Source organism: Tarenaya hassleriana, unplaced genomic scaffold (assembly GCF_000463585.1).
Source record: "Tarenaya hassleriana unplaced genomic scaffold, ASM46358v1 Cleome23, whole genome shotgun sequence".
Lineage (NCBI taxonomy): Eukaryota > Viridiplantae > Streptophyta > Magnoliopsida > Brassicales > Cleomaceae > Tarenaya > Tarenaya hassleriana.
Window position 1 is genome coordinate 684,882 of NW_010965625.1, and position 23,065 is coordinate 707,946.

Consider the following 23,065-nt stretch of genomic DNA (forward strand, 5'->3'; position numbering starts at 1 on the left):
ACGTTAATATTCTCTATACATCTTAAGATTTTCTTACCACAAGATTTCTTTTAACATAAGTAAATTAATATCGTGTTTTTTTTTAAAAAAAAATTATTACATACCTCTCTTAATGGTATGAAAATATTTAATTGACAAGAATAGGCATTGGTGAGAGATTTTACAAAAAAACTTCTGGTATAAATTTACAAACCATAAAAAAAAAATTTAAAAAGAAAAACTCGAAATTTGTGTGATAGATTATTCCTAATTTCTTGCTAATTTTAGATGGATTTAATCAAACTCAAAGATAATATGATAGATAATCAATAAATATGAAAAAAAAATAAAAAAAATAGAAATGATTCATCTTAATAGATCTAAACCAATTGAACTATACAAAACGTGTTAATTCAAAAGTTTTGAATGCTTATTAGAACCTTCAATTTATTTATTTTTTTCAAAAAATTAACTAAAAAAAATATGTTTTCACTATTCGATTTTGATGGGTTTCTTACAAAATGAATTTGATGTACATTGAAGCTTCGACCAATGCATATTCAAGCAACGTCTTAATCTTCAGACATACGTTTCAAACGACAGTCTTTCTTCATTTACTCTTTCATGGCATTCTTATATCTATAAACATAAGCTATTAGCGCTTACAAGAAAAGCTTATGCTGGGTTTCGAGTTGATAAGCCGTAGAAATAAAAATCGAACGGAACTTAATAAAATCCAAACTAATTCGATTTAGGATTTGAATAGGGATGTCTTTTATTTTGAGTTTTTGGTTTTAGATTTTGGATTTTAGTTTTTAGTTTTTGGTTTTTGAATTTTATAATATTTGTAAATTCAAAAAATTGTAGTTTTTGGTTTTTAATTGATTTTTTCACCAAAATTCTTTTAATTTTTTTTAAAAAAGTAATTTTATAAAAATTTGAATTGTAGTTTTTTTGGCTTTTGAATTCTAAAAACTCCAAATATTCAAGGTCTAAATTTAAATCCGATTAAATTTATAAATAAATCAAATGTAGCCAAAACAATAAAAACCGATAAAACCAAAATAGAAACCAATTCAATCTTCAGCAAATATAATATTTTTGTTATCAAGTAAGTTCGAAACGCCATATGTATAACCAACATAAAACCGAATCATGTTTAATTAATTCCGTTATATTTTAGTTTTTCGAACCAAACCAAATACTCCCTCCGTTTCAAAATATTTGTAATTTTAGATTATTTTTCATATTTCAAAATATTTGTCATTCACGCTTTCAAGACATTTTTTTTACAATAGTTTCTAATTTTATCCCTATTAAATTCTAATAAATTATTAATGATAATATTGTTTTTATAAATAATGATATATGACTTTTTCTATTTTTTCTTAAAAAATGTGAATAACCTAAAACAACAATTATTTTACGAACAGATTATTTATTTTACCAGGTAACAAATGAGAAGCCGCCACATTAAACGCTACATCTCCAACGTCAAAAAACTCTTTAAAATCTGGTGATGAAACAGAAACGTTTATCATAGCTTTCTGTCAAAAAATTTCGAGCTTAGTGTTTAACCACCTAATCGAGCTGAAGTTATGTCAGACATCGCCATTGATGAATCAAGGGAAAATGCAAATATCTGTGAAAAACCGGAATATATATATATATGGTTATGAGGATGGAGCAAAAACGTTTTGAGTCAGATTTCCATGGAAATTTTTCGAGCATAAGAAGTGTTTTATTCAGTTAATCAAAGCTGAGTTTATATCAGAAATCGTCACCTCATTGATGAATGAATGGAAATTGCAAAACTCTATGAAAAATCGCAAAAATCTAATGGTTCTGGTGATGAAGCAAAAACGTTTTGAGTCAGATTTCCGGGGATAAAATGAGTTTAACCACTTAATCAAGGCGAACTACAAACCTGCAAAGCTCCTTTAGAGACAATATCTTGACAGAGCTTGTTGGAGTTTTTGACAAGATTGCTCAATGCACCTGCTGCGTTCACTTTTGTCTTGTCTCCCCCTGCCGATGTCAAGACGTTTGCCAGTTGTGGTATAGACCCTCTTAGTTCATCGTACAACATGTCGTTATGGTAGGCAGCATTACCGATCTGCAATGTCAAAGAGAGGTTTGGAATTGATCAAAATATCATGGAAAGTACGGGAAATCAATCTATATATCTTAAGATCTTACAGCAAAACATGCGAATTTTTGTGTTCGTTTGTCAGGATCAGCACACCGATCGATGAGGAGAGTGACTATTTGATGTTCCGCCTACATTTTACCCAATGTCAGAAACTCAATAACACTTTAACAAGAGAGCGCTTTTCTGGAACTTTGAACAATCCTAGAAGCAATTCTCACCATTTAGGGTAATAATACAAAACTTAATTCTACTTACAAGAGAACTGTAGAAGTATCCGTTGTATCGGCACATGTTCCCAATAGCTCTGCACGCCTTTGCGCGTACATTTGGATCTTCGTGAACGAGAAATTCCTTTAAGGGCTCCAAGACAGAAGCCTCACCAATATATTTATAGAAGGCCTGATGTTTCATGTTAGCAAAAAAATAGATAAAAACCTTTTAGATCATGGTATAATCATAATCCTCTCATCACATTTATCAAAATGTCTCTGTTTTTGCAGGAATTCACAGGAAGATTATCCGGATGGCACGAAAAAAGGTCCGGGAAAGATAATAATTGCGGCTGTGAGATCGAAACAGGCTCGTTCAACCAAAGGATACAACATATATTCAGAGATTTCCATAAAAAAACAATGACAAAGTAGTATAAGAGAGGAACTAAGCATGAAATTTCTATGCATCAAGTGAGAATCTTTATGAGCAACTTAGAAAGCTTACCTCGTGCAACATTGCTAGATCAGATATTATCATCAGTGTATCAAGTATGACTTCTATTGGGGCTGAAGGGTTGAGTAGCTTTCTCATTCTGTTAGGTTCCAATAAGCCTTTGCTAACAAGTTCCACAGCAAGAGACCGACATTGCACCATTTTTGCTAGAAATGCAACGGGTTTTCCTAAATCTTTCAAATCCAAGTGTTCCAAGCAACGGAGCATTAAACAGGGCATTCCCACCTGAAAATTTAGACAAAAGTTAAGCAAGTTGCTAAGAATTATGCCATGGATTTGCAGTGCCTAGAGAATTTGATTTGTCTTCGGTCTGAATTTAGAGACCTAAGAGAATAGTGGTGGGCGTTGAAACCCGATACCTGCAGGTTCACGAGTATTCGGTAATGAACGAAGTCGAGCTCGAGTTGGATGAGAAGAGGAACACAGGCCACAGGTTCGGGTTTTGCCATCGCGTGACTACTTATCCACGGGTACACGTGCAAAATGATGCTCATACCCCTAGTGTTTTAGGACAACTGTAATAATATATAGGTTTGTTTTCGTGCAAAATTACTGTTATTCCTATGATGGTCATAGAACCAGTGGGCAGGTCTGAGGTCAAACACCCAAAAAACCGTGCCCACCTCTAAAAGAGAATGGAGAACAAGCTCTTTCGAGACGACTCACAAATACTATCTTCAAAAATCAAATAAAAACTGTTTGTCTGGAGGAAAATGGAGCCTAAATGTCTCTAACTCTGCCTACGAGACACCTAAAGAACACAAAAGATTCCAGTTGACACAAACAAGACAAAATACATAAATCAAAGGACAGAATCCGAAACCTTACCTCCACGAGAGCCTTAATGTATCTGTCCATGTCTTCTTCCATTGCTTTTACCAAATCCCTATCTTCCACGCACACTCTCATACCAGGCGAACCCATGTTGAGGATGAATCCACTGTTTACAGATGCAGTGGCAGGTGGAGAACCCGGCCCACTCTGCACAGCAATAAAGGGAAATGCTAGGAGATCGATTAACACATTTGCTGTCTCTCTTACTCCGTCCTTTCCTCCCCCGGGTCCTCCCCAGTTCTTTACCAGCTTGAGATGAATATCAGACATCAAACCTGATATCAGTTTCAGGTTTCCACTCTTACCAAGAACCTGATGAAAAGTTAAAGTGCTGCGCCAAAGACAGTGGCATATTGATGAAACGGTCCATAAAACACCAAGAGGGGATAAGCCAATCAGGTTGGGGTTTTGGTTTATGCTGTCAGGGGAAGCGTTTGAAAAGTTGCCAGCTAACAGATGTATTAGAAGCAAAGGTGTACCACTAGCAATCAGCTGCTGCACAGCCACTGGTCCTCCCCATTTCAACCTGGATTCTAACAAACCTGATACAACTCTCATTTTCGAATAACACTCTGTTGTTTCTTTCAGAAACTGAAAATAGAATCAAATGGAGTGTTTTGGCTGATGATTGTTAAATCAAAAGCATAACTTCATTCTTTTTGCATCATAACATACATATACGTTCTTACACAGATAATAAATTAAAACAACAACTGCATAAAACTGAAACATACATAACTGTCTGAAAAATAACTTCTTAATAACCAACTTCTAGCCTTATCTTCAATCTGACTTCTTCTGTCTTCTGGTGCTGAAGTCATGAGCCACACTGTCCGTTTCCAACATACTCCTTCTTGGCTCAAGGCTTCACACTCATTCCTATCATTTCCCTTAGCAATTCAAAACGCCCAACGTTGAATGCCTTGGTAAAAATATCAGCTTTTTGATCCTCTGTCTTGCAATAAACCAGACTGATCTCACCTTCTTGCTGAGCTTCCCGTAAGAAATAATACTTTATCTTGAAATGCTTGGTCTTGCCATGAAAAACAGGGTTCTGCGAAATTGCTATAGCAGCTTGGTTGTCGATTGAAATCTTGGTTGGACCCTGCCATTTTACCGACAAGTCTTCTAATATCTTTCTTATCCATATTGCTTGCTTCGACGCTTCTGTTGCTGCGACAAATTCTGCTTCAGCAGTAGACTGCGCAACAATTCCTTGCTTCTTTGAACTCCATGAAAAACACCCTGATCCCAACGAAAAACAGTACCCAGTAGTGCTTCTCATATCATCACTTGATCCTCCCCAATCACTGTCAACAAATCCTTTAAGTTTAGGTTCTTCGACTTTACAGAATCTGACTCCGAATGTGAGAGTGCCTTTCAGATACCTTAGCACTCTCTTTGTTGAGATCATATGCTCCTTCTTGGGTGAGTTCAAGTATCTGGATAATGCACTGACAGCAAACAAAATATCAGGTCTTGATGCTGTCAGATACATCAAACAGCCAATTAAACTTCTGAATGTTCCTTCTTCAACTGGTTCTCCGTCTTCGAACTTCTGCAATTTCTGTTTCTGATCCAGTGGAGTCTTCATTGTCTTGCAATCTTCCATGTTAAACCTCTTCAAAATCTATCTCAAATACTTCTGCTGACACACGAAAACTCCTTCACTGGACTGATGAACTTCGAGTCCCAAGAATTGAGACACAAGTCCAAGATCTGTCATCTCATACTCATTGCTGAGATAAGTTTGCAGCTCCTTAATTTCTGAAATGTTGTCTCCTGTAACTAGAAGATCATCTACGTACAGGGACACTACAACCATGCCAACCTTGCTCTTCTTCACATAGAGAGTATGCTCACTTAAACTTCTCTTGAATCCCAAATTTCTGAAACTTTTGTCAATCCTCTCATACCAGGCCCTTGGTGCTTGTTTAAAGCCATATAGAGCCTTCTTCAACTTGTAAACCTTCTTCTCTTGTCCTTTCACTATGAAGCCTTCTGGTTGTTCAACATATGTTTCCTCATTCAAATCACCATTCAAGAAAGCTGATTTCACATCCATGTGAAACACTTTCCAATCATTTTGAGCAGACAATGCCAATAACAGTCTGACAATGTCCATACGAGCCACAGGTGCAAATGTTTCAGAGAAATCCACACCCCAAGCTTGTGCATAACCCTTCACCACAAGTCTGGCATTGTACTTGTTTACTGAACCATCCGGATTAAGCTTTGTTCTGTAAACCCACTTAACTCCAATCACCTTTTTCTTGGCTGGTCTCTCAACTAGAACCCAGGTTCCTGTCTTGTTGATCATACCCAGTTCTTCTTCCATAGCAATTCTCCATTTCTGATCAAGTTTAGCATCTTCATAACTTGAGGGCTCCATTACTGCAATGTTGCACCTCTCATAAATATCTTCGAGTGATCTAGTTCCTCTCACAGGCATGTCATCAGGTTCATCATCTATTTCAATTCTGGTGTCTCCATCTGCTACTTGCAATGGTTCTTCTTCTCCTCGTGTATCAATCATGTCACTTTCTTCTTCTGACATTTGCTCTTCAGACCTACTAGACCACTCCCATTTCTCTTGTTCCAAAAACTTAACATCTCTACTTACTATAACTCGATTTGAGTTTGGTAAGTAAATTCGATAAGCTTTAGAAACAGAACTGTAACCAACAAATATACCCTTCTCTGCTTTCTCATCCAGCTTATCTCTCTTAACTTCAGGAACCAAACTGAAACATATGCATCCAAAGATTCTGAAGTTTGTACAAGTTGGTTTCTTCCCCGTCCAAGCCTCATAAAGGGTTTGCTTCTTCAATGCTTTGGTTGGCAACCTGTTGAGAAGAAATACAGCTGTACTTGAAGCTTCTGCCCAAAAATGTTTGGGAAGTCCTTTCTCATGCAGTAGACATCTAGCCATTTCCATTATGGTTCGATTCTTCCTCTCACTCACCCCAATCTGCTGTGGAGAATAGGGAACCGAGAACTGATGCTTGATTCCAGCATTCTCGCAAATGGATCTGAATCTACTTGAAGTATACTCAATTCCATTATCAGATCTGATCATCTTGATCTTCTTACCACATTCATTCTCAACTTCATTCTTGAACTTTTCAAATATCTCATCAACTTCTGACTTCATCTTCAGAAAATAAATCAAACACATGCGGGAGTAGTCATCAATAAAGATTAAGAAGTACCTGCTTCCTGTCAGTGATGGAACAGGCATGGGACCACAAACGTCAGTGTGGATCAGTTGGAGCTTCTCGGATGCTCTCCATGTCGAGGAACTAAAAGGTAACCTCTTCTGCTTTCCAAGAGGACAAGTCTGGCAATCTGTCACAGCCACCTGAATTTCAGGGAGACCTTCAATCATCTTGTTTCTTGCCATGTGTGACAGACCTTTACCATGGAAATGCCCTAATCGTTTATGCCACAGATCTTTTTCAGTAAACTGAACCTTCATTGCTTCACTCCTTCTCACATCAGGAATGTAAGAAAAACTATTGTTTTTCATCCTGATCTTGAACAGACATGGATTGGTATCATTTCCAATGACACATTCTTCATTTCCAAACCAGACTTTATACCCTCTTGAAATAAGTTGAGCCACACTTAACAAATTCTGATCAATATCTGGAACATACAAAACGTCAGGCAAAACTTTAACACCCTTTGCAGTCTTGATATACACGTCTCCTTTGCCTGCAACTGTGATATATTCACCATTTCCGACTTTAACTTTCGAACTGAAAGAAGTGTCGAGGTCTTTGAACAGACTTCGATCACCAGACATGTGGTTTGTACAACCACTATCAATCAACCAACCATCTTGGTCACCACATGATGTAAGACATGTGGCAACAAACAAGTTTTCACCTTCGGTTGTTTCAGCAGGCTTGGCCTCAGCATTCTGCTTTCCCTTGTTTCTGCAAAATCTTTCAATGTGACCAAGCTTGTTACAAGCGCGACACTTGACATTCGGGTTTCTCCAGCACCTCCAATGAGGATGATTCTTCTTGTTGCAATGCTTGCAAGGCTCTGAGAAATTCTGGCTCGAGTTTGCTTCCTCTGAAAAATTTCCCTGCTTCTTAATTTCTCCTTCTGGTTTTTGTTTCTTCTGCCTTCCCTTCCCCGAACCTTTTCCTTTGGCCTTTGCCATCAATGCTCCTTCAACCGATTCTTCCTTTCTCATGTGTCTCCTCTGTTCCTGTGCTTGGAGGGCACTCAGAATTTCTGGAAGCTTTATGGCAGACAACTCTTTTGTGTTCTCCAGTGATGCAATGGTTGCTTCAAATTTTTCAGGAACAGAGAACAAAATCTTCTGTACTATCTTATCATCATCAACCTTAGTACCCAGAATCCGGATGTTGTTGATTATGTTAACAAGTCTGTCAACATAATCTTTCACTGACTCATCTCCTTTCATCTGTTGCCTTTCAAACTCTCGCAACAGGTTTAGAACTTCCATACCTCTTATCTTTTCATCTCCTTCATACTCGGTCTTGAGAAAATCCCACATCGCCTTAGCAGATGCAAGATTCATAATCTTGATCAGAATTGATGGCGTAACCGCAGCAAAGATACATGACTTCGCCTTGGACTTCTTCGTGACCCTTTCCCTGTTGTTTCTCAACTGAGTCACGGTTGGATTTGCAGGTAATGGAGGGATTTCATACTCGTCTTCTACTGCTTCCCAAAGATCTGCACCTTCGAGAAATGCTCTCATTCTTACTGCCCAGATCTGATAACCTTCTCCATTGAAGATTGGTGCAGATTGGACAGGATTTGGAACTGACATGGTTTCAACTGAATCCATATCTTCGGACTTCTGATTCCCTTACACAGATCCCGCAAAGATCTCCTTCTTGCTCTGATACCACTGATACAACTCTGATTTTCGAATAACACTCTGTTGTTTCTTTCAGAAACTGAAAATAGAATCAAATGGAGTGTTTTGGCTGATGATTGTTAAATCAAAAGCATAACTTCATCCTTTTTGCATCATAACATACATATACGTTCTTACACAGATAATAAATTAAAACAACAACTGCATAAAACTGAAACATAGTCTGAAAAATAACTTCTTAATAACCAACTTCTAGCCTTATCTTCATTCTGACTTCTTCTGTCTTCTGGTGCTGAAGTCATGAGCCACACTGTCCGTTTCCAACAAAACCGATACATCCATCTCGAAAGCCATGCCATTTGGTAAGATGACAATCAGAACAATTAGATACGACTTCACCTTCCTTATTTGGCATAAGCCGCAGATGAGAACAGAGTGTAGCAACCGGAGGAATCAAAGGCACAGCAATCTCAGAGACAGAAGATTCAACAGAAGGTCCCCTTTCGAGAGAGAGAATGGACGCAAAAGCCAGCATAGCTGATGAAGAGTGATTCTGAAGAGAAGCTCCAATTTTATCATCCGACGAAATGTGATTTGTAATGGCGGAAAGACGATGTAGATGTTTCTTTGGAGAAGTCGTGAGCATAAACAGTGCAGAATTTCTCCCGGTTAACTTCAAACACTGAGCAACTGTTGCCAAAAAGAGGCATGAATGGACGACCACATTGTCTAATCTGCACTTCAAGTTATTTTTGTCTCCTGTGTGTACTTCCTTGCTTGAAGATGTAGCACAAGATAATATAGAAAATATTTCTGAAATAATGGTACCATCTTCTCCGCCACTGACAATAGTAGTCCCAGGAAGTGAACTGGGAAGACCACAAAGCACACTAGGAACGATTCCATTGTGGAGACAGCATCTTGACAAAATCTGAAAAATTATAGAACATTATCAAGTAAGTTTCAACGCAGCCGACAAAAGAAATGCAGGCTTAGGTTGAGCAAGTAAACTACAGGTTTGTTAACACAAAATTTCTAACTTTTCCAGCTTAGCTTTACCAAAAAAATGGAAAGCATCATCACACGATCACCTGTATTGCAGCAACCATTGGAACCTCCACACGTTGGCGAAGACAATGGCTGACAGCAACTTGCACATGTTTTGTTCTGAGAAACGCTTTTGTTACCGTCTCAACAAGTTTTTCAGAGAATGGACCCCACTCTGTGTTACTTGGATCAAACTGAGAAAAATGATGATTGTGCAAAGCATCTATAGGGAATCCGTTGACATTGCCATTCTTGAATAGGGTTTCAGAATTATCTATGAGTATCCATATTGCCATACAAGCTTCACAGGCAGCTGGCAACATGTTTGAGGAACCACAAGACAAACTTGATCCAGAAGATGCCAAACAAAGACACAAATGATCAACCAGGCGGGACATATTAGCATGCTCCGTAATTTGTTTAGATACTCCATTTCTGCTGCAAGCAGAAACAGTGCTAGAGGATTTGAGATCTTGAGCAACTCGAGACAACATCGTTGAAAGGCAAGCACAGGACTCATATAAAATTCTCCCATTTCCATCTCCCCATCCAACAACCTACATACAGTACAGAAAAACTAAAAAACTAGATATACACCGAACTAATTGCAACACAAATGAATGTTAAAATGATGGTTACCTGTATATAAATATCCACTAACTTGGTCCAATGTCTGATGTAAGAATTATGGATGCTACCGACTCCAGTTTGTCCTACCAAGCTTCTAATCACAGAAAAACTCTGCAACTGAAATAAGTCAGCATCGCAAACAGCAGTAGAAAAAGCACATGGTTTAGTCAGAAAATGTTTTTCTGACTCAAAAGTCCTGACAGAAGTTGCGAGATGATGAAGTCAACATTATCATAAAAGAAAGATTTCCGTGACAAGTGAAGTGTTTCATAAGGGAAGCAGAAATGTTGAGAGATTGCAGCCAGTAACTCGGAAACCAATAAGGCAGAAAATTTGACAATAGCTAAATTCAGAAAGTGACAGCAACCATCTATAAATGTATTTGTTAATCGTGAATTGGGGATTTAAATCTTTATTCTAAAAAATATATACCAGTTGAAATCACCATGCCAGAAACCATGAAACATAAACAGCTGGAAGTAGGGAATTCCTCCCTAAGAGAACAAGCATTCACCTTTGGTATTATGTTGCTGACTTTGATAGAACCCACCCATTAATAATGGGCCCAACAAAGTCTCAAAGCCCATGGGTAGAACTCACCCCAAAAGCTAGCTTATTGGGGGAGGGTGCCCATGGTATTATATTGACTCAATTGTTCCCACATATTTCCGATGTGGGATTCTAACAATACCGCCCCCTTTAGACAGCGACGACCACGGCGCTTGCGGCTTCTCGGTCGCTGGCGGCTACGCACCCTTTGTGCTCCTCTCCCGACCGTTCCTCTCCCGCCGCGTCGTCTGCATGTCCGAAGATCGGTTGGCTCTGATACCAATTTGATAGAATCCACCCATTAATAATGGGCCCAACAAAGTCTCAAAGCCCATGGGTAGAACTCACCCCAAAAGCTAGCTTATTGGGGGAGGGTGCCCATGGTATTATATTGACTCAATTGTTCCCACATATTTCCGATGTGGGATTCTAACAATACCGCCCCCTTTAGACAGCGACGACCACGGCGCTGGCGGCTTCTCGGTTGCTGGCGGCTACGCACCCTTTGTGCTCCTCTCCCGACCGTTCCTCTCCCGCCGCGTCGTCTGCATGTCCGAGGATCAGTTGGCTCTGATACCAATTTGATAGAACCCACCCATTAATAATGGGCCTAACAAAGTCTCAAAGCACATGGGTAGAACTCACCCCAAAAGCTAGCTTATTGGGGGAGGGTGCCCATGGTATTATATTGACTCAATTGTTCCCACATATTTCCGATGTGGGATTCTAACAGACTTCCAATGATTTCATCCGAACAAGAGCAGCAGTAAAATCAAGTAGTACACAAGTTATTTTGTCAATCACTTCCCTGGAAACTGTGGCACCAGCTGCAACCAAATGGGAAAGGATCCTGAGGGACTGAACAGACCAGACAGCATTTTTGTTCCTGTACATTCATCAGAAATGAGAGATGTTATGCAACCATGGAATGACCAGAAGACATCATGAATTCCAACAAGTCACTGAAGTGGGTAAAAATCCTAAAAAGGAAAGGTTCAACTGTAGACCAATCTGTATACATCAATAGCCCTAAGCAACTAAATAACAATCAGATTATCATCCCCTGACATGCTTGTTTGGGCCTTTGTAAACAATGAATAAGGACAGAACCCTACAATAAGAAACTGAGAAATGTTCATGGACCCAGATCTTATACAGCCGTTTATATGAACCACATCTGTTGCAAAACGAACAGGAACATCCAAACTTTCTATGTTATATTAGAGTACAATTCCACGGACCCATTGTGAAAGTCGTTCCTAGGAGTATCAAAATGAATAGAGCTTCCAAAGAGCAAAATAAGATGGTAAAAAAAGCTAAGCAGCAATTCCAAATGTAGAGATCACAACTAGTTACAGAGCTAAAGCATGACTACCTCACTTAAAAGTATAGGAACGTGGAAGACATATAATGCTGCACGGATCCACCTGATTAAAATTTTGAAAATAGTTGGTCTTTTAGCAAGATCTTCCACACCCGAACCCTACTCATTGACAATTTGACACATGCAAACTATGTACTGCTGACCAAACCTCCAGAAAAAACAATCCTAATTTTTTTTTTTTGGTATAAAATCCTAAATTTCTTCAGCCATTGGAAGATTTCCATCCATAATTCTGGTGATGAAGAAAGTAGGTCAAGAGACGTTTTGACTTTTTATCATGTAAATGAAAAAAAAAAATCAATGCGGTTTCCAAACAATTAGTCATCTATTTTTCTATTTCATATGCGCAAACATTACACGATCTGGCTAGCCGCATTCTCAAACAGAGAAAAAAGTACCAATGAACGAACATGCAAACAAAAATCCATCACACCTCAGCTTCAAACAATTATGTTGCGGCTATAAGAGGATTGATGGATTATGCATATAATGCTCAATTTGGTGACTAGCTATTTGAAGACAAATGAAAACTACGTAGAAGAAATTCCAATCCCCAAAACTCACCATGAGTATGATTGTCTGAGCACAAGCAATAAGATTCAAAAGAAATAAATTGGCCCAGCAAATTTTAACCTGCTAGTGTCTCGCGATGGTTTAAACCATCTTTCCAATGGCATCAAAACAAGACCCAATCTTCCTCATCTTCAACAACAACTTTGGCACCTTTAACTGTGCGGGACGTATTGTCCAATCTGTCTAATGTTGCATTACCTGAAGAAAAATAACAGCACAAGCATGAATGAAGATGGTATATGGCCTAGTCGCAAATGAAGCTAAGAAACCCCATAGAGTTCTGTTGAGGCTTTTCTGTCTAACTGATATACGCACGGAGCCAAGGAAGTCTCGCTCGTTTCCTTCGGTGAAATGCAGTTTGTACGTGTGTGACTTATGTTGCCTTTGGGCAACGAATGCAGCTAACTCAAGACCAGGGGACACTTGGAGTCTCACTAAGGTATTTCTACAGGTATAGTTAAGAGGAGAACCAGGCCAAAGGGCCCTCGGAATCCCTAAAAAACAATCTGCAAATCGGACTACAAACAGAGCACTCGAGAGCACTCGGTTTAGGTGATAGATGGAAGGGAAGTTCCAGGCCAAAGAGCACTCGGATGATTCCCAATTTTTGATGGAAGATAGGGGTATGAAAGAGGATTCAAAGGAGTCAAACCAACCTTGAATCCACCACGTTTTGACCTTGCACAAGGGTGACACACACACACATGCGCAGAAGGCGATACTCTCGGACACACCAAGAAGAAGAAGCAAAATGCAACTCGATTTCTTATCAATTCAAAAGTCTCCAATATTGACATGCAAAGGTCTTTAAATAGGCTTGAAACACAGAAGAAATCAAAGAGAACTCGTGCATGAGGAGGAGCTAACAAAACATTAAAGAAAGGTAATGGGAAACAAGACACCATAAAGTAAGGAACAAGTGGAGAGTTGGTGGAAGTGGAAGGCCAACGTCTTGCAACGACTAGAAGGCTTAAAGAAGGTCTTCATGAGGTTGAAATAATGTAGAAAACATCCCCAATTCGTGCTTGATAAAGGTGGGCCGAAATTGGGTTCAAAGGTGGCACCATATCCTCTCCAATGGGTTGGTATCTTCTTGGACTTGTGTAGAATATGTTTGGGCTCTTTGGGCTTGGATCTTCAGCCCATTTATCGAGAATACATTCTTCAAATATCTTCTTAGTAGCCCAGGTGTTAGTCCACGAAATCTTAAGTGTTGGACAACACAAACTCCAAGACATTGCGATGTTTTGTGCTTGTTGCCGCTATCGTGTCCTTTGCATTGTATGGCCCCTTGTCGGATGTTTTGATCAGCCATTCTTCGACATATGCATTGATCTTTGAACGTAGGCTTCGAGTCCTTTGTCTTGTGAGTGGAGGTATGGGAATGGTTGGCATGGTAAGCTCGGTGTCCACTTCTTCTCCTCCTATAGCGTCTATGGCATCGTCTTGCTTCTCGTTCGGGTTTTGTTCGTCCTCGTCCATGTCTTGGTCGATGTCCTCATCACTAACATAGCAAAACGATGAACTAAGGTCTCCCACTACGTGATGCAAAGAGACAACAGAAGAACATCAAATGTGAAGCTAAGTTGAATCCACAGATCAACTGTGCAGCCAAGTTATTCCTTTCTTAGCATCTTCTAGATGAAAGAACATTCTGAAAATTAAATCAAACACCTCTCATTACCTGAACTTTTTATCTCCCCTTGACTTGGAAATCCACTGATATCCTCAGGAGATGGAGGATTTACATTGACAGCATTCTTAATAGTTGCCTGAACGTCATTTTCAACTGAAACAGTGGTGTTCTCAAATGTGGCCAGAGAGTCGCATTTTTCTGTTACATGTCAACACTTGACAATCATGAGAGAAGCATAACTAGTTAAAGATGATGAATTAGCGCAGACTGGAGAAAATGAAACCAGTTCGCTGTTGGACACTGTTCCCATTGAGTCGCCAAGCCGCCTTATGTTCAAGCCCTGCAGCATGAATTTCCTGAACGAAGGTTCACAATGTGTTTAGAGACCACACTATTCCAAGACGGATCCCAATTAAAATCCTTTTGGCTGAAAGAAAGACTATTTCAGCAAACGTTCTATGTTACATTAGATGCTTAAGCTACATTATATAAGAGTATTAGATTGTTACCCTGGCTTGTATTTCATCTGGTGATTCTTTAACAAAGGGATGCTCAAGTAGAGCAGGCCAACTTAGTCGATTATGTGGTACCTATTACACATAACAATAAAGAACATTAGAGAATCAACTTAAGATAGTTTCAAGCACATAAATAGATGAACATGATTGGATATCACAAAAGAGTATAGTTAACCTTGTTGAGCAATCCTTTCAAAAAGCTTTTGAAATTGGGACTCATTTCGTTAGGATATTTAACAGGTTCCTGCAGTATATTTTGAACATTAGCTCAATATCTGAGCATAGAATATGCACAAGCCTGGGAAGAAACACATACCTTAACAATATGACGAATAAGAGCATACACTGAATTGGTGAAGAATGGGGGTTGACCAACATATAATGCATACCTGTTGCATCACAAGGGGAAAAAAGGCACAAAATCCTAGAGTGAGAAAAATCACCCCCAACTTTTTACCTTTGATGAGCCCTGCAAAAAAGTGGCAATAGTAATAATCTGCGATGACTAGTAAACATGTAATTAATCTCAGCTTGTTTTCTAGTTCATGAAATTAGCATACATAGAGCTTTCAACATCCCTAAAATGAGAAATTAATGCAATCATGTATAAACATCAAGATAAAGACACATGTGGCTTAGCATTAACTAAGTAGTTTTCATGCTAGTTATACATTTTAACAGAGCTGGTCTCCATACTACTGATCCATATTTTAACTTTGAAAACCAAATAAAACTTTAAGCAAAGCTTAAAAAGGAAGAAAACATAAATCTCAAGGCCCCCTTGATTTTGGGTTTACATCTATCTCATAACAATGGTACTTTGTGCAGTTGCTTTTAGCATAAAAGAAGAAGATGGCCCACTCAAGTAAGCTTTTCCACTTAGAATATCACACCAAGAGACCACAGGTCAGCAGTGTGGTTGTAAGGCTGTTCTCTGACTAGCTCTGGTGCCATGTATAGGGGAGTACCTGAAGTAAGGTTTCATCAGTGCAGAATTAGTAAGGCGTGACTTATCAGTAAGCAGTATTCAGGTTATCAGTTATTTAATATGTTTAAGGAAAAGAAAAAGTGGGGTGAACCTTTTATGGATCGCAAGACCACCGTGTTTGCAGACATAGCACGAGCAAAACCAAAATCACATAGCTGACACCATCATAAAGATAAAGAGTAAAAACATGTTAAAAAGGGAAGAAACAAGTAAAAAACAGATGATCAAGCAGCATGCATAAAAACTACTGTCCGACAAATTTAGTGGCTGAAAAAATCAGTGTAACATTCAGATGTCATTGCAAATTTTGAGTAGGGAACCTAGAAGAAGAATAAATGTATATCAATCATTGTTTCAATCCGAACTGAACATATTCTTGTAGTTGCAGCTGACTGTCTTTCCATCATAATAAGACAAAAGATACTTAACTGATGTGAGAGTGGAAAGCATGGAAGTAACATTGCAATTGCTGCCTCACAAGGAATTAATATTACCTTTATGACGGACCCAGCGCCAATAAGAATGTTTTGTGGCTTCAAGTCACGATGCATTATACGATTCGAATGCAGGTAATGCAATGCTTTTACCTACATTGGACATTGGAGAAATTTGGACATCGTCATATCGGTGACAGCAATTAGAAAACAAGATACTGATGAGAACCGTAGCCTGAGTAGTAAAATATTTTACCAACTGCTTTACGATTGCTTGGACTTGCTCTTCGGGAAGGCACTTGTCATCCTCAAGAATCTCAAACAATTCACCCTGAGACATTTGATGAAGCATCAATGATTCATCATATAAATGCACTACAAGATTTCAGAAATAAACTGTTTTGAGAGATATAAATTGTCATAGGAATCTATAAACAATCAGAGAGAGAGAGAAAAAAAGTACTTGGGCAAATTCGGTGACGACACAGAACTCTCGCGCATTTTCAAAAGAGTCGAGCATTTCGATAATATTTTCATGCTTCAGCTTTCGTAATATCTACAGCATAAGGGAAAAGCATTGTCTAAACTGAGTTAACTAAGTCTGTTGGAAAGAAATTACATAAGGTTTTGATAATAGTCAGTGTAGCATGTCAAACACATGTGTCCAAAGAGCACAATCTTATCACCTCAATTTCCTGCCTTAAATTCTGTATATCCTTATCGCTCTTTCCTTGCTTCGTTATAAACTTCATCGCGACGGTCTGAACAAAGATAGAAGAGTTTATGGCATTAGCATAAATGATGTGACTCACCAAGCTGAGCATCCCAAATAAACAAGCAGTGACAAAAACTACAACTTACCTGGCCTGTATACTTTCGTCTTCCTTTGTACACCCTCCCAAAAGAGCCTTCACCTATGAGCTCTATCACATGATAATCTTCAACACCCATATCTGAGTACAATTGTGTTCTTTATAAGCCACAAAAAGAACATCTTTTCTTCATTCAGACATGCGAGGAAACCAGAACCCAGGACAGCAAAATGGGAGTCCGCATCATTGGGACATATAAAAAAAGAGAGCCATTCCAAAACTATTTTGCATTACAACTTCCCATTTCACATAACAGACGACTACGGTAGTCAGAGACGATGATACTACGTGCGGAACAAGGGACATCGTCAACGGAATAATCATTTATCCGTCAGAGATTTCAGACCAGTAACGCTAATAAGTCAAGACTTCAAACCAGAAACCTAGTCAAATTAAGACTTCGAACTACAAACAAAAATCATAGCACTAATTCAAATCAGAAACAATTCGAGTTCAAACCAGTATCAAACCCCAGCTAAATTCGAATTTCTGAGATATCCCTAATACTGACGCAGAAGCCCTAAATGCAGTTCCGTAATTCGAGGAAAATGAAAGACAGTGAGAACGAGACGACGAGAACGACAAAGCACCTGAGAGCGACGGCTGGCGGTCGACTGGAGAATGGCGAGATCAAGAGTTTTTGAACCTAGACGCCTGAGAAAAGTGTGGCCGGTGATTGTGTCAATGGAATCACAATGAGAGAGAGAATTTGCAACCTGCAATTCAGAGAAGAGAGAGATGGAGAGACGGAGAGACCGTACTCGTCGTCGTCGTCGCGAGCAACGGAGCGAGAGGGAAACTGAAAATCAGAGGATCGACGGCTACCGGAGGAAGAGGCAGAGATGGAGGAACCGCTGAAGAAGTAGGGCGGAGGAGATTTTGCCGGCGAAGTGAGGAAGGCGGCGACTGAGGATCACTGCGGAGGAGAGAGAGAGTGGGATATGTATGGAAACTTTGAAATTTGAAGAGAGGGAAAACTCAGAGAGCTTTAGAGAATGGACAATCATTTATCTTTTCTTTTTGTCGTTGTTTTTCTAAGGGAAGAAAAAACAAGATTTTGTCATAATTCTTAGGAAAATGCCAGAAGAAAGTTAACGAATTTTCAGATAACTGACATTTCCAAAATAAATATGAATTTTCAGATATAGCTTTGACTTTTTGCCAATTTATGAGATAAAAATTAATGAAAAAATAAATAATAATTATAAATATCATAAAAATAATTTAAAAGTTCAATATTTTTTAAATCGATAAATTTATATTTATTATGAACATTTTAAAAATTCAGTATTAATATGATAATTGTGTAAAAATTCTGTAACTTTTTTAGAATTTTTTCTTTCTTAACATTTTTTCTTTGTTGAACAAACGAATATGGAGTTTTTGGAAGCGAATAATTGCGGGTGTACTCGTATATTATGGTTAGCACTGTTGGTATTTCGGGTTTTTAGCGAGAGAATTTATTTTTTTTTAAATTACCTTTCGCCTCAATTATTTTTAGAAATCTTAATTAAACATATATAGGTCTTATATCGATTTATTGACTCAGTCCAACTGAATTCATTTTTTAAATAAAAATCGAAATCGAACCGAAACGAAACTAAAACCGAAACTAATCGGGATTGATATTTTTATAAAATCAAAATAACCAAAACGAATTATTCCCCAACCCAACCTGAAATAAGTACCAAGAGGCCCACCTCCTATATGTATGTATGTAACTTTTTTTAATTTTTTTTAAATGATTCTAGAAATGGCAACTTGGGGGAAAGCCTCTTTTTCTATCTGCTTATACTTAGAAAAAATAACAAAAAATGGAATCTGTAATTTCTCAAATAATTTTCTTTTAAAATTCGATTCTTTTTTCCTAAAAAAATATTTGTTTGGTAAAAAGTTATTAGTAAATACTTTATAGTTTCTAGTGGTGTGATATTTTAGTATTCGGACCAATTGATTCCGACATCCTAAGCATTACCTAACTCGGGAACTAGTCATCAAAATATATTATTCTATACCAAATACCAAATGCCTTCTATTTTATTTTGAATAAATACAAATTAAAAATTGAGTTGAATTGATATCAAGATAATTCATATTCAAACTCCATCTTGTTTAAAGTTTTAATAAAACCGAATTTTAGTTAAAAAAAATCAATTAGATATATTTTTTAAAACTGAATTAAAAAACATAAAATGATACAAAATGAAAACAATTTAACTAAAAAAACAAACTAACACACATTAGTTGGTGGTTTAGTGGTTGTGAGGTGACAAAGTTATTTCAAAGTGTTGGATTCGATTCCATTAGTGAGGAAGAGCAAGCCTAATTAATTGTGTGACTAAAAAATAATTCTAGTGGATTTACTCTTAGTTATAAAAAAAGCAAACTAATTTACAAAAATAAACATTTTTTTAATGTGAAAACTATACAAAATTTTATATAAAATTTGAGTAGACATAATTTTATTTTAAAAATAAAATATATTAAATATGTTACTCGGCTAAGAAATGAGCTCACTCACCACCCATTAAAAGCCAAAGGGAATATACACGCAGAAACCCGAAGGGATCATACACGCAGAATCCGAAAAAACCGAACCGATCCGTTATTTAATCCGTATCCGAACCGAAAATTCGGATATCCGGAATTTACAGATCGGATACAAATATTTATTTTGAAATATTTGTCGGATACATATCGGATATGGATATCAAATTCGAATTATCCGACATATCTTATCCGATTCGCACTAACTAATAATATTATTAAATATAAAAATAATTTGCTATAGAGATATAAAATGTTTTATACTTACATATTTTGTAAGAATATTTAAGAAACATTTTATATATATTGAAATTTAGAATGTTTAATCTTTTGAATATTAATATTTATTATGTTTAATTTTTTGAATTTTGAATTTTCAATATATTTGTATATGATAGATTATGATTATATTTGTATTTGAATTGATTTAAAATATTTAAATTTTAAATTATGAATAACATTTAAATTAAATAATTTATATAATTTATTTATATTTCAAATTGTTATTTAAATTTAATTAAATTTTATAATTTTTATGTCGGATACGGATATTCGTAAATATCCGTGATATTTATGGATATCCGAAATTACGGATATCCATAATTAACGGATCGAATACGGATAATAAAATCGAGTATTTGTGCGGATCAAATACGGATACAAATATTTCAAAAATCACGAATATCTGATCCTGTGTCCATTCCTATTTTTACTATCAATAATATATTTATTTAATTATCTAATAAGAAGTGAGTTTCGTTCTTATAAATAATTAAGAAGTAATTCGTAATACTAATTCGAACATACACACTCAGGATACTATTTTCCACTAATTATTCATTGGTTAAGCTCCATGTTTTAATGATTTTATTATAAGATTTTAACATTTATTTTTGAAATAAAAAAAGGTTGAATAGTATATTTAATAGATTTATATTTCAAGTTTATTGAGATATGTAGAGAAATTCATAATCATGACTCGTAGGGTTGGGTCGTTATAAAATATTCCTAACCTAACTTCAGTTGGAATTGGTCATTTAATATAATATTTATAACACAATATTACTCAGAATAAGATCGTCATACCATATTAAAATTATACAAATTGAAATTATCCAATTTATATATTTAAATTGAAGAGTAAATTTAGTGGTATTTTTATAATAAATTCAGATCGTATTGAAAGCGACAATTTTATTAGCGATATCTGTCTTGTGAACCGGTTAATGTTTTCAATGGTTCCTTTGAAATTTCAAGTTTATATTTAATTTTAAAGTGGATGATAATTTTATATTATTTTTAAACAATTTGAAATTCGATATATTTTTGTATTTTTTTGAGAAAATGGCAAAAACCCACACCCACTATCCAAAATGTGTAAAATAAGTACATCAATTTTTAATTTGATAAAATCCCCCACCCGATTTCAAATTTTTCCGTTTTCCACCACCGATTATTCTTTAAATTTCCAATTAACACCGGGAAGGGGATTGATCGTGCCACATCAGCATCCGATTGTTGATGTGGTGTGACGCGTCCCAAAAAATGCCACGTCGGGTGACATATCAGCAATTCAGTTAGTTAAATCTGTTCATTTAATCGATTCGGTTTACTGAAAACCGAAATTTTTATTAAAAAGAATTTGGGATTTAGGATTTCGAAATCTCTCATTTATCTCCCTATTTTTTATAAAGTGAAGTATAAATACAAATTCTTTAACGCCGAGGAAATGGGGGTTTCGGTGAATGACCTTAGGGAACGCCTCTGTTCTTCTTCTCCATCTCTCCCACCTCAACAAAACTTCGTTCTCTGCATCTCGGGCTTCTCCCTGTTATCGCCGCTCCTTATTCTCTCACTTCTACTTCTCTTCGCCGGCTCCGTCGTTTTCCACCACAGCCATGCCAGTTTCCGAGTCGTTGGAGAACCAGTGGCCGGCGAGGAGAGTCAGGGACACGTTCATCGAGTTCTTCCAAGGGAAAGGCCATGTAGATTGGAAATCGAGCCCCGTTGTCCCCCACAATGATCCTACTCTTCTCTTCGCTAACGCTGGTACGAACTCTTGTTCTGTTCGGACACCGAGTTTGGTTTTTCTTGTCTGAATTAATCGAGGGACTAGGAGTTTCCGGTCTGATTGATATATGGGAATCTTATTTCTATGAAGTTTGATGGATTCGTATAGGATGCTAATTGAAGATTTGAATTTGCTTTAGTTGATTTTTGGGCTTTGCTTGCTTTCTTTTTCCTTTTCCCCCAAACATTGGGGCTTGTCTTTGAAGTGTTTTCTTACTTTTTATGCTTCGAAGTTTTCGAAAACTGTTGTCCGGCTTTTTCATGTATTCTCTCAAATGTTCTGATATGGGTTCTAAGCTATTGTCCAAATTCTTGCTGATATGTTTGGCAAGAACAGTTGGAAGATTCAAAAGATGAATGGCGTTGACTTGTCTGTGTTTTTGTTTATGAAGGAATGAACCAGTTCAAGCCAATATTTTTGGGGACTGCCGACCCGAATACAGCTCTGAGCAAGCTAACCCGTGCGTGTAACACCCAAAAATGTATTCGTGCTGGGGGAAAGCATAATGATCTCGACGATGTCGGGAAAGATACTTACCATCACACCTTCTTTGAAATGCTTGGTAACTGGTCATTTGGCGATTACTTCAAGAAAGAAGCCATCGAATGGGCTTGGGAACTCTTAACCAAGGTAATTGGAACCACCTCCTTTTGGTGTACCTTATGGTTGAAAAGCTTCTGAGTATGGCTTTTGTCATATGTCTTAAAGGAAGGGATATGTTTTTGTTAATTTGATTTAGCATGATGTTGAAAGAATTGTTGTTTCTTGCCCTCATGTTTCCTTATGAGCTGATAAATTAGCCTTCCCTTTTATTTTCGTTGAAATTCTGCTGCAGGTCTATGGGCTCCCGACTGATCGGATTTATGCGACCTATTTTGGTGGTGATGAGAAAGCTGGTCTTGCCCCTGATAACGAGGCTAGAGCTATATGGCTGAAGTTTCTTCCACCTGGTCGAGTGCTGCCCTTTGGTTGCAAAGTATGTTTTCTTCCATCCTCTCGTAAATGTTGTCAAAATACATTTATTTGTTGATGTCTCTTTTCCTAAGGTTCCTTCTATAGTAGCTAATTGCAGCCTCTTTCTTGCTATATCCATTTGTTCTAGTTTGCACTTTGCTATATCTGTCATTTTAATAAATATAAATGGTGCTGGTTTATATTCAAACGAGGAATTCATTGCTGTGGATAATTGTTAGCGATCTTGAAGATTGGATTCAATTTTGGAGTTGGAAAGTGATACTAATATTACATTGTTGGAAAGAGT

General features: G+C 37.3%; 2 protein-coding genes across 2 annotated transcripts in view; one reads left to right on the forward strand and one right to left on the reverse strand.

The window, feature by feature from the left end:
- Positions 1-1,830: 1,830 nt before the first annotated feature.
- LOC104815232 (serine/threonine-protein kinase TIO-like) lies at positions 1,831-18,189 on the reverse strand. The gene is given in 26 exon segments (XM_019202728.1): positions 1,831-2,095; positions 2,179-2,259; positions 2,387-2,530; positions 2,849-3,082; positions 3,686-4,233; positions 8,886-9,486; positions 9,647-10,159; positions 10,242-10,343; positions 10,747-10,766; positions 11,513-11,667; positions 12,799-12,859; positions 12,862-12,936; positions 14,423-14,572; positions 14,658-14,730; positions 14,884-14,964; positions 15,068-15,136; positions 15,209-15,281; positions 15,776-15,860; positions 15,972-16,035; positions 16,375-16,467; positions 16,571-16,645; positions 16,778-16,870; positions 17,001-17,075; positions 17,176-17,267; positions 17,777-17,902; positions 18,012-18,189. Coding segments are annotated over 24 exon segments (3,762 nt in total). The 5' UTR covers positions 17,266-17,267; positions 17,777-17,902; positions 18,012-18,189; the 3' UTR covers positions 1,831-1,888.
- Positions 18,190-21,470: 3,281 nt separating this feature from the next.
- Positions 21,471-23,065, forward strand: part of LOC104815233 (alanine--tRNA ligase-like) — an 8,202-nt gene continuing 6,607 nt past the window's right edge. The window contains exons 1-3 of the mRNA XM_010543552.1: positions 21,471-21,782; positions 22,196-22,434; positions 22,640-22,780. Coding sequence (XP_010541854.1) covers positions 21,479-21,782; positions 22,196-22,434; positions 22,640-22,780 — 684 coding nt within the window. The 5' untranslated portion in view covers positions 21,471-21,478. The remainder of the gene's footprint in view (positions 21,783-22,195; positions 22,435-22,639; positions 22,781-23,065) is intronic.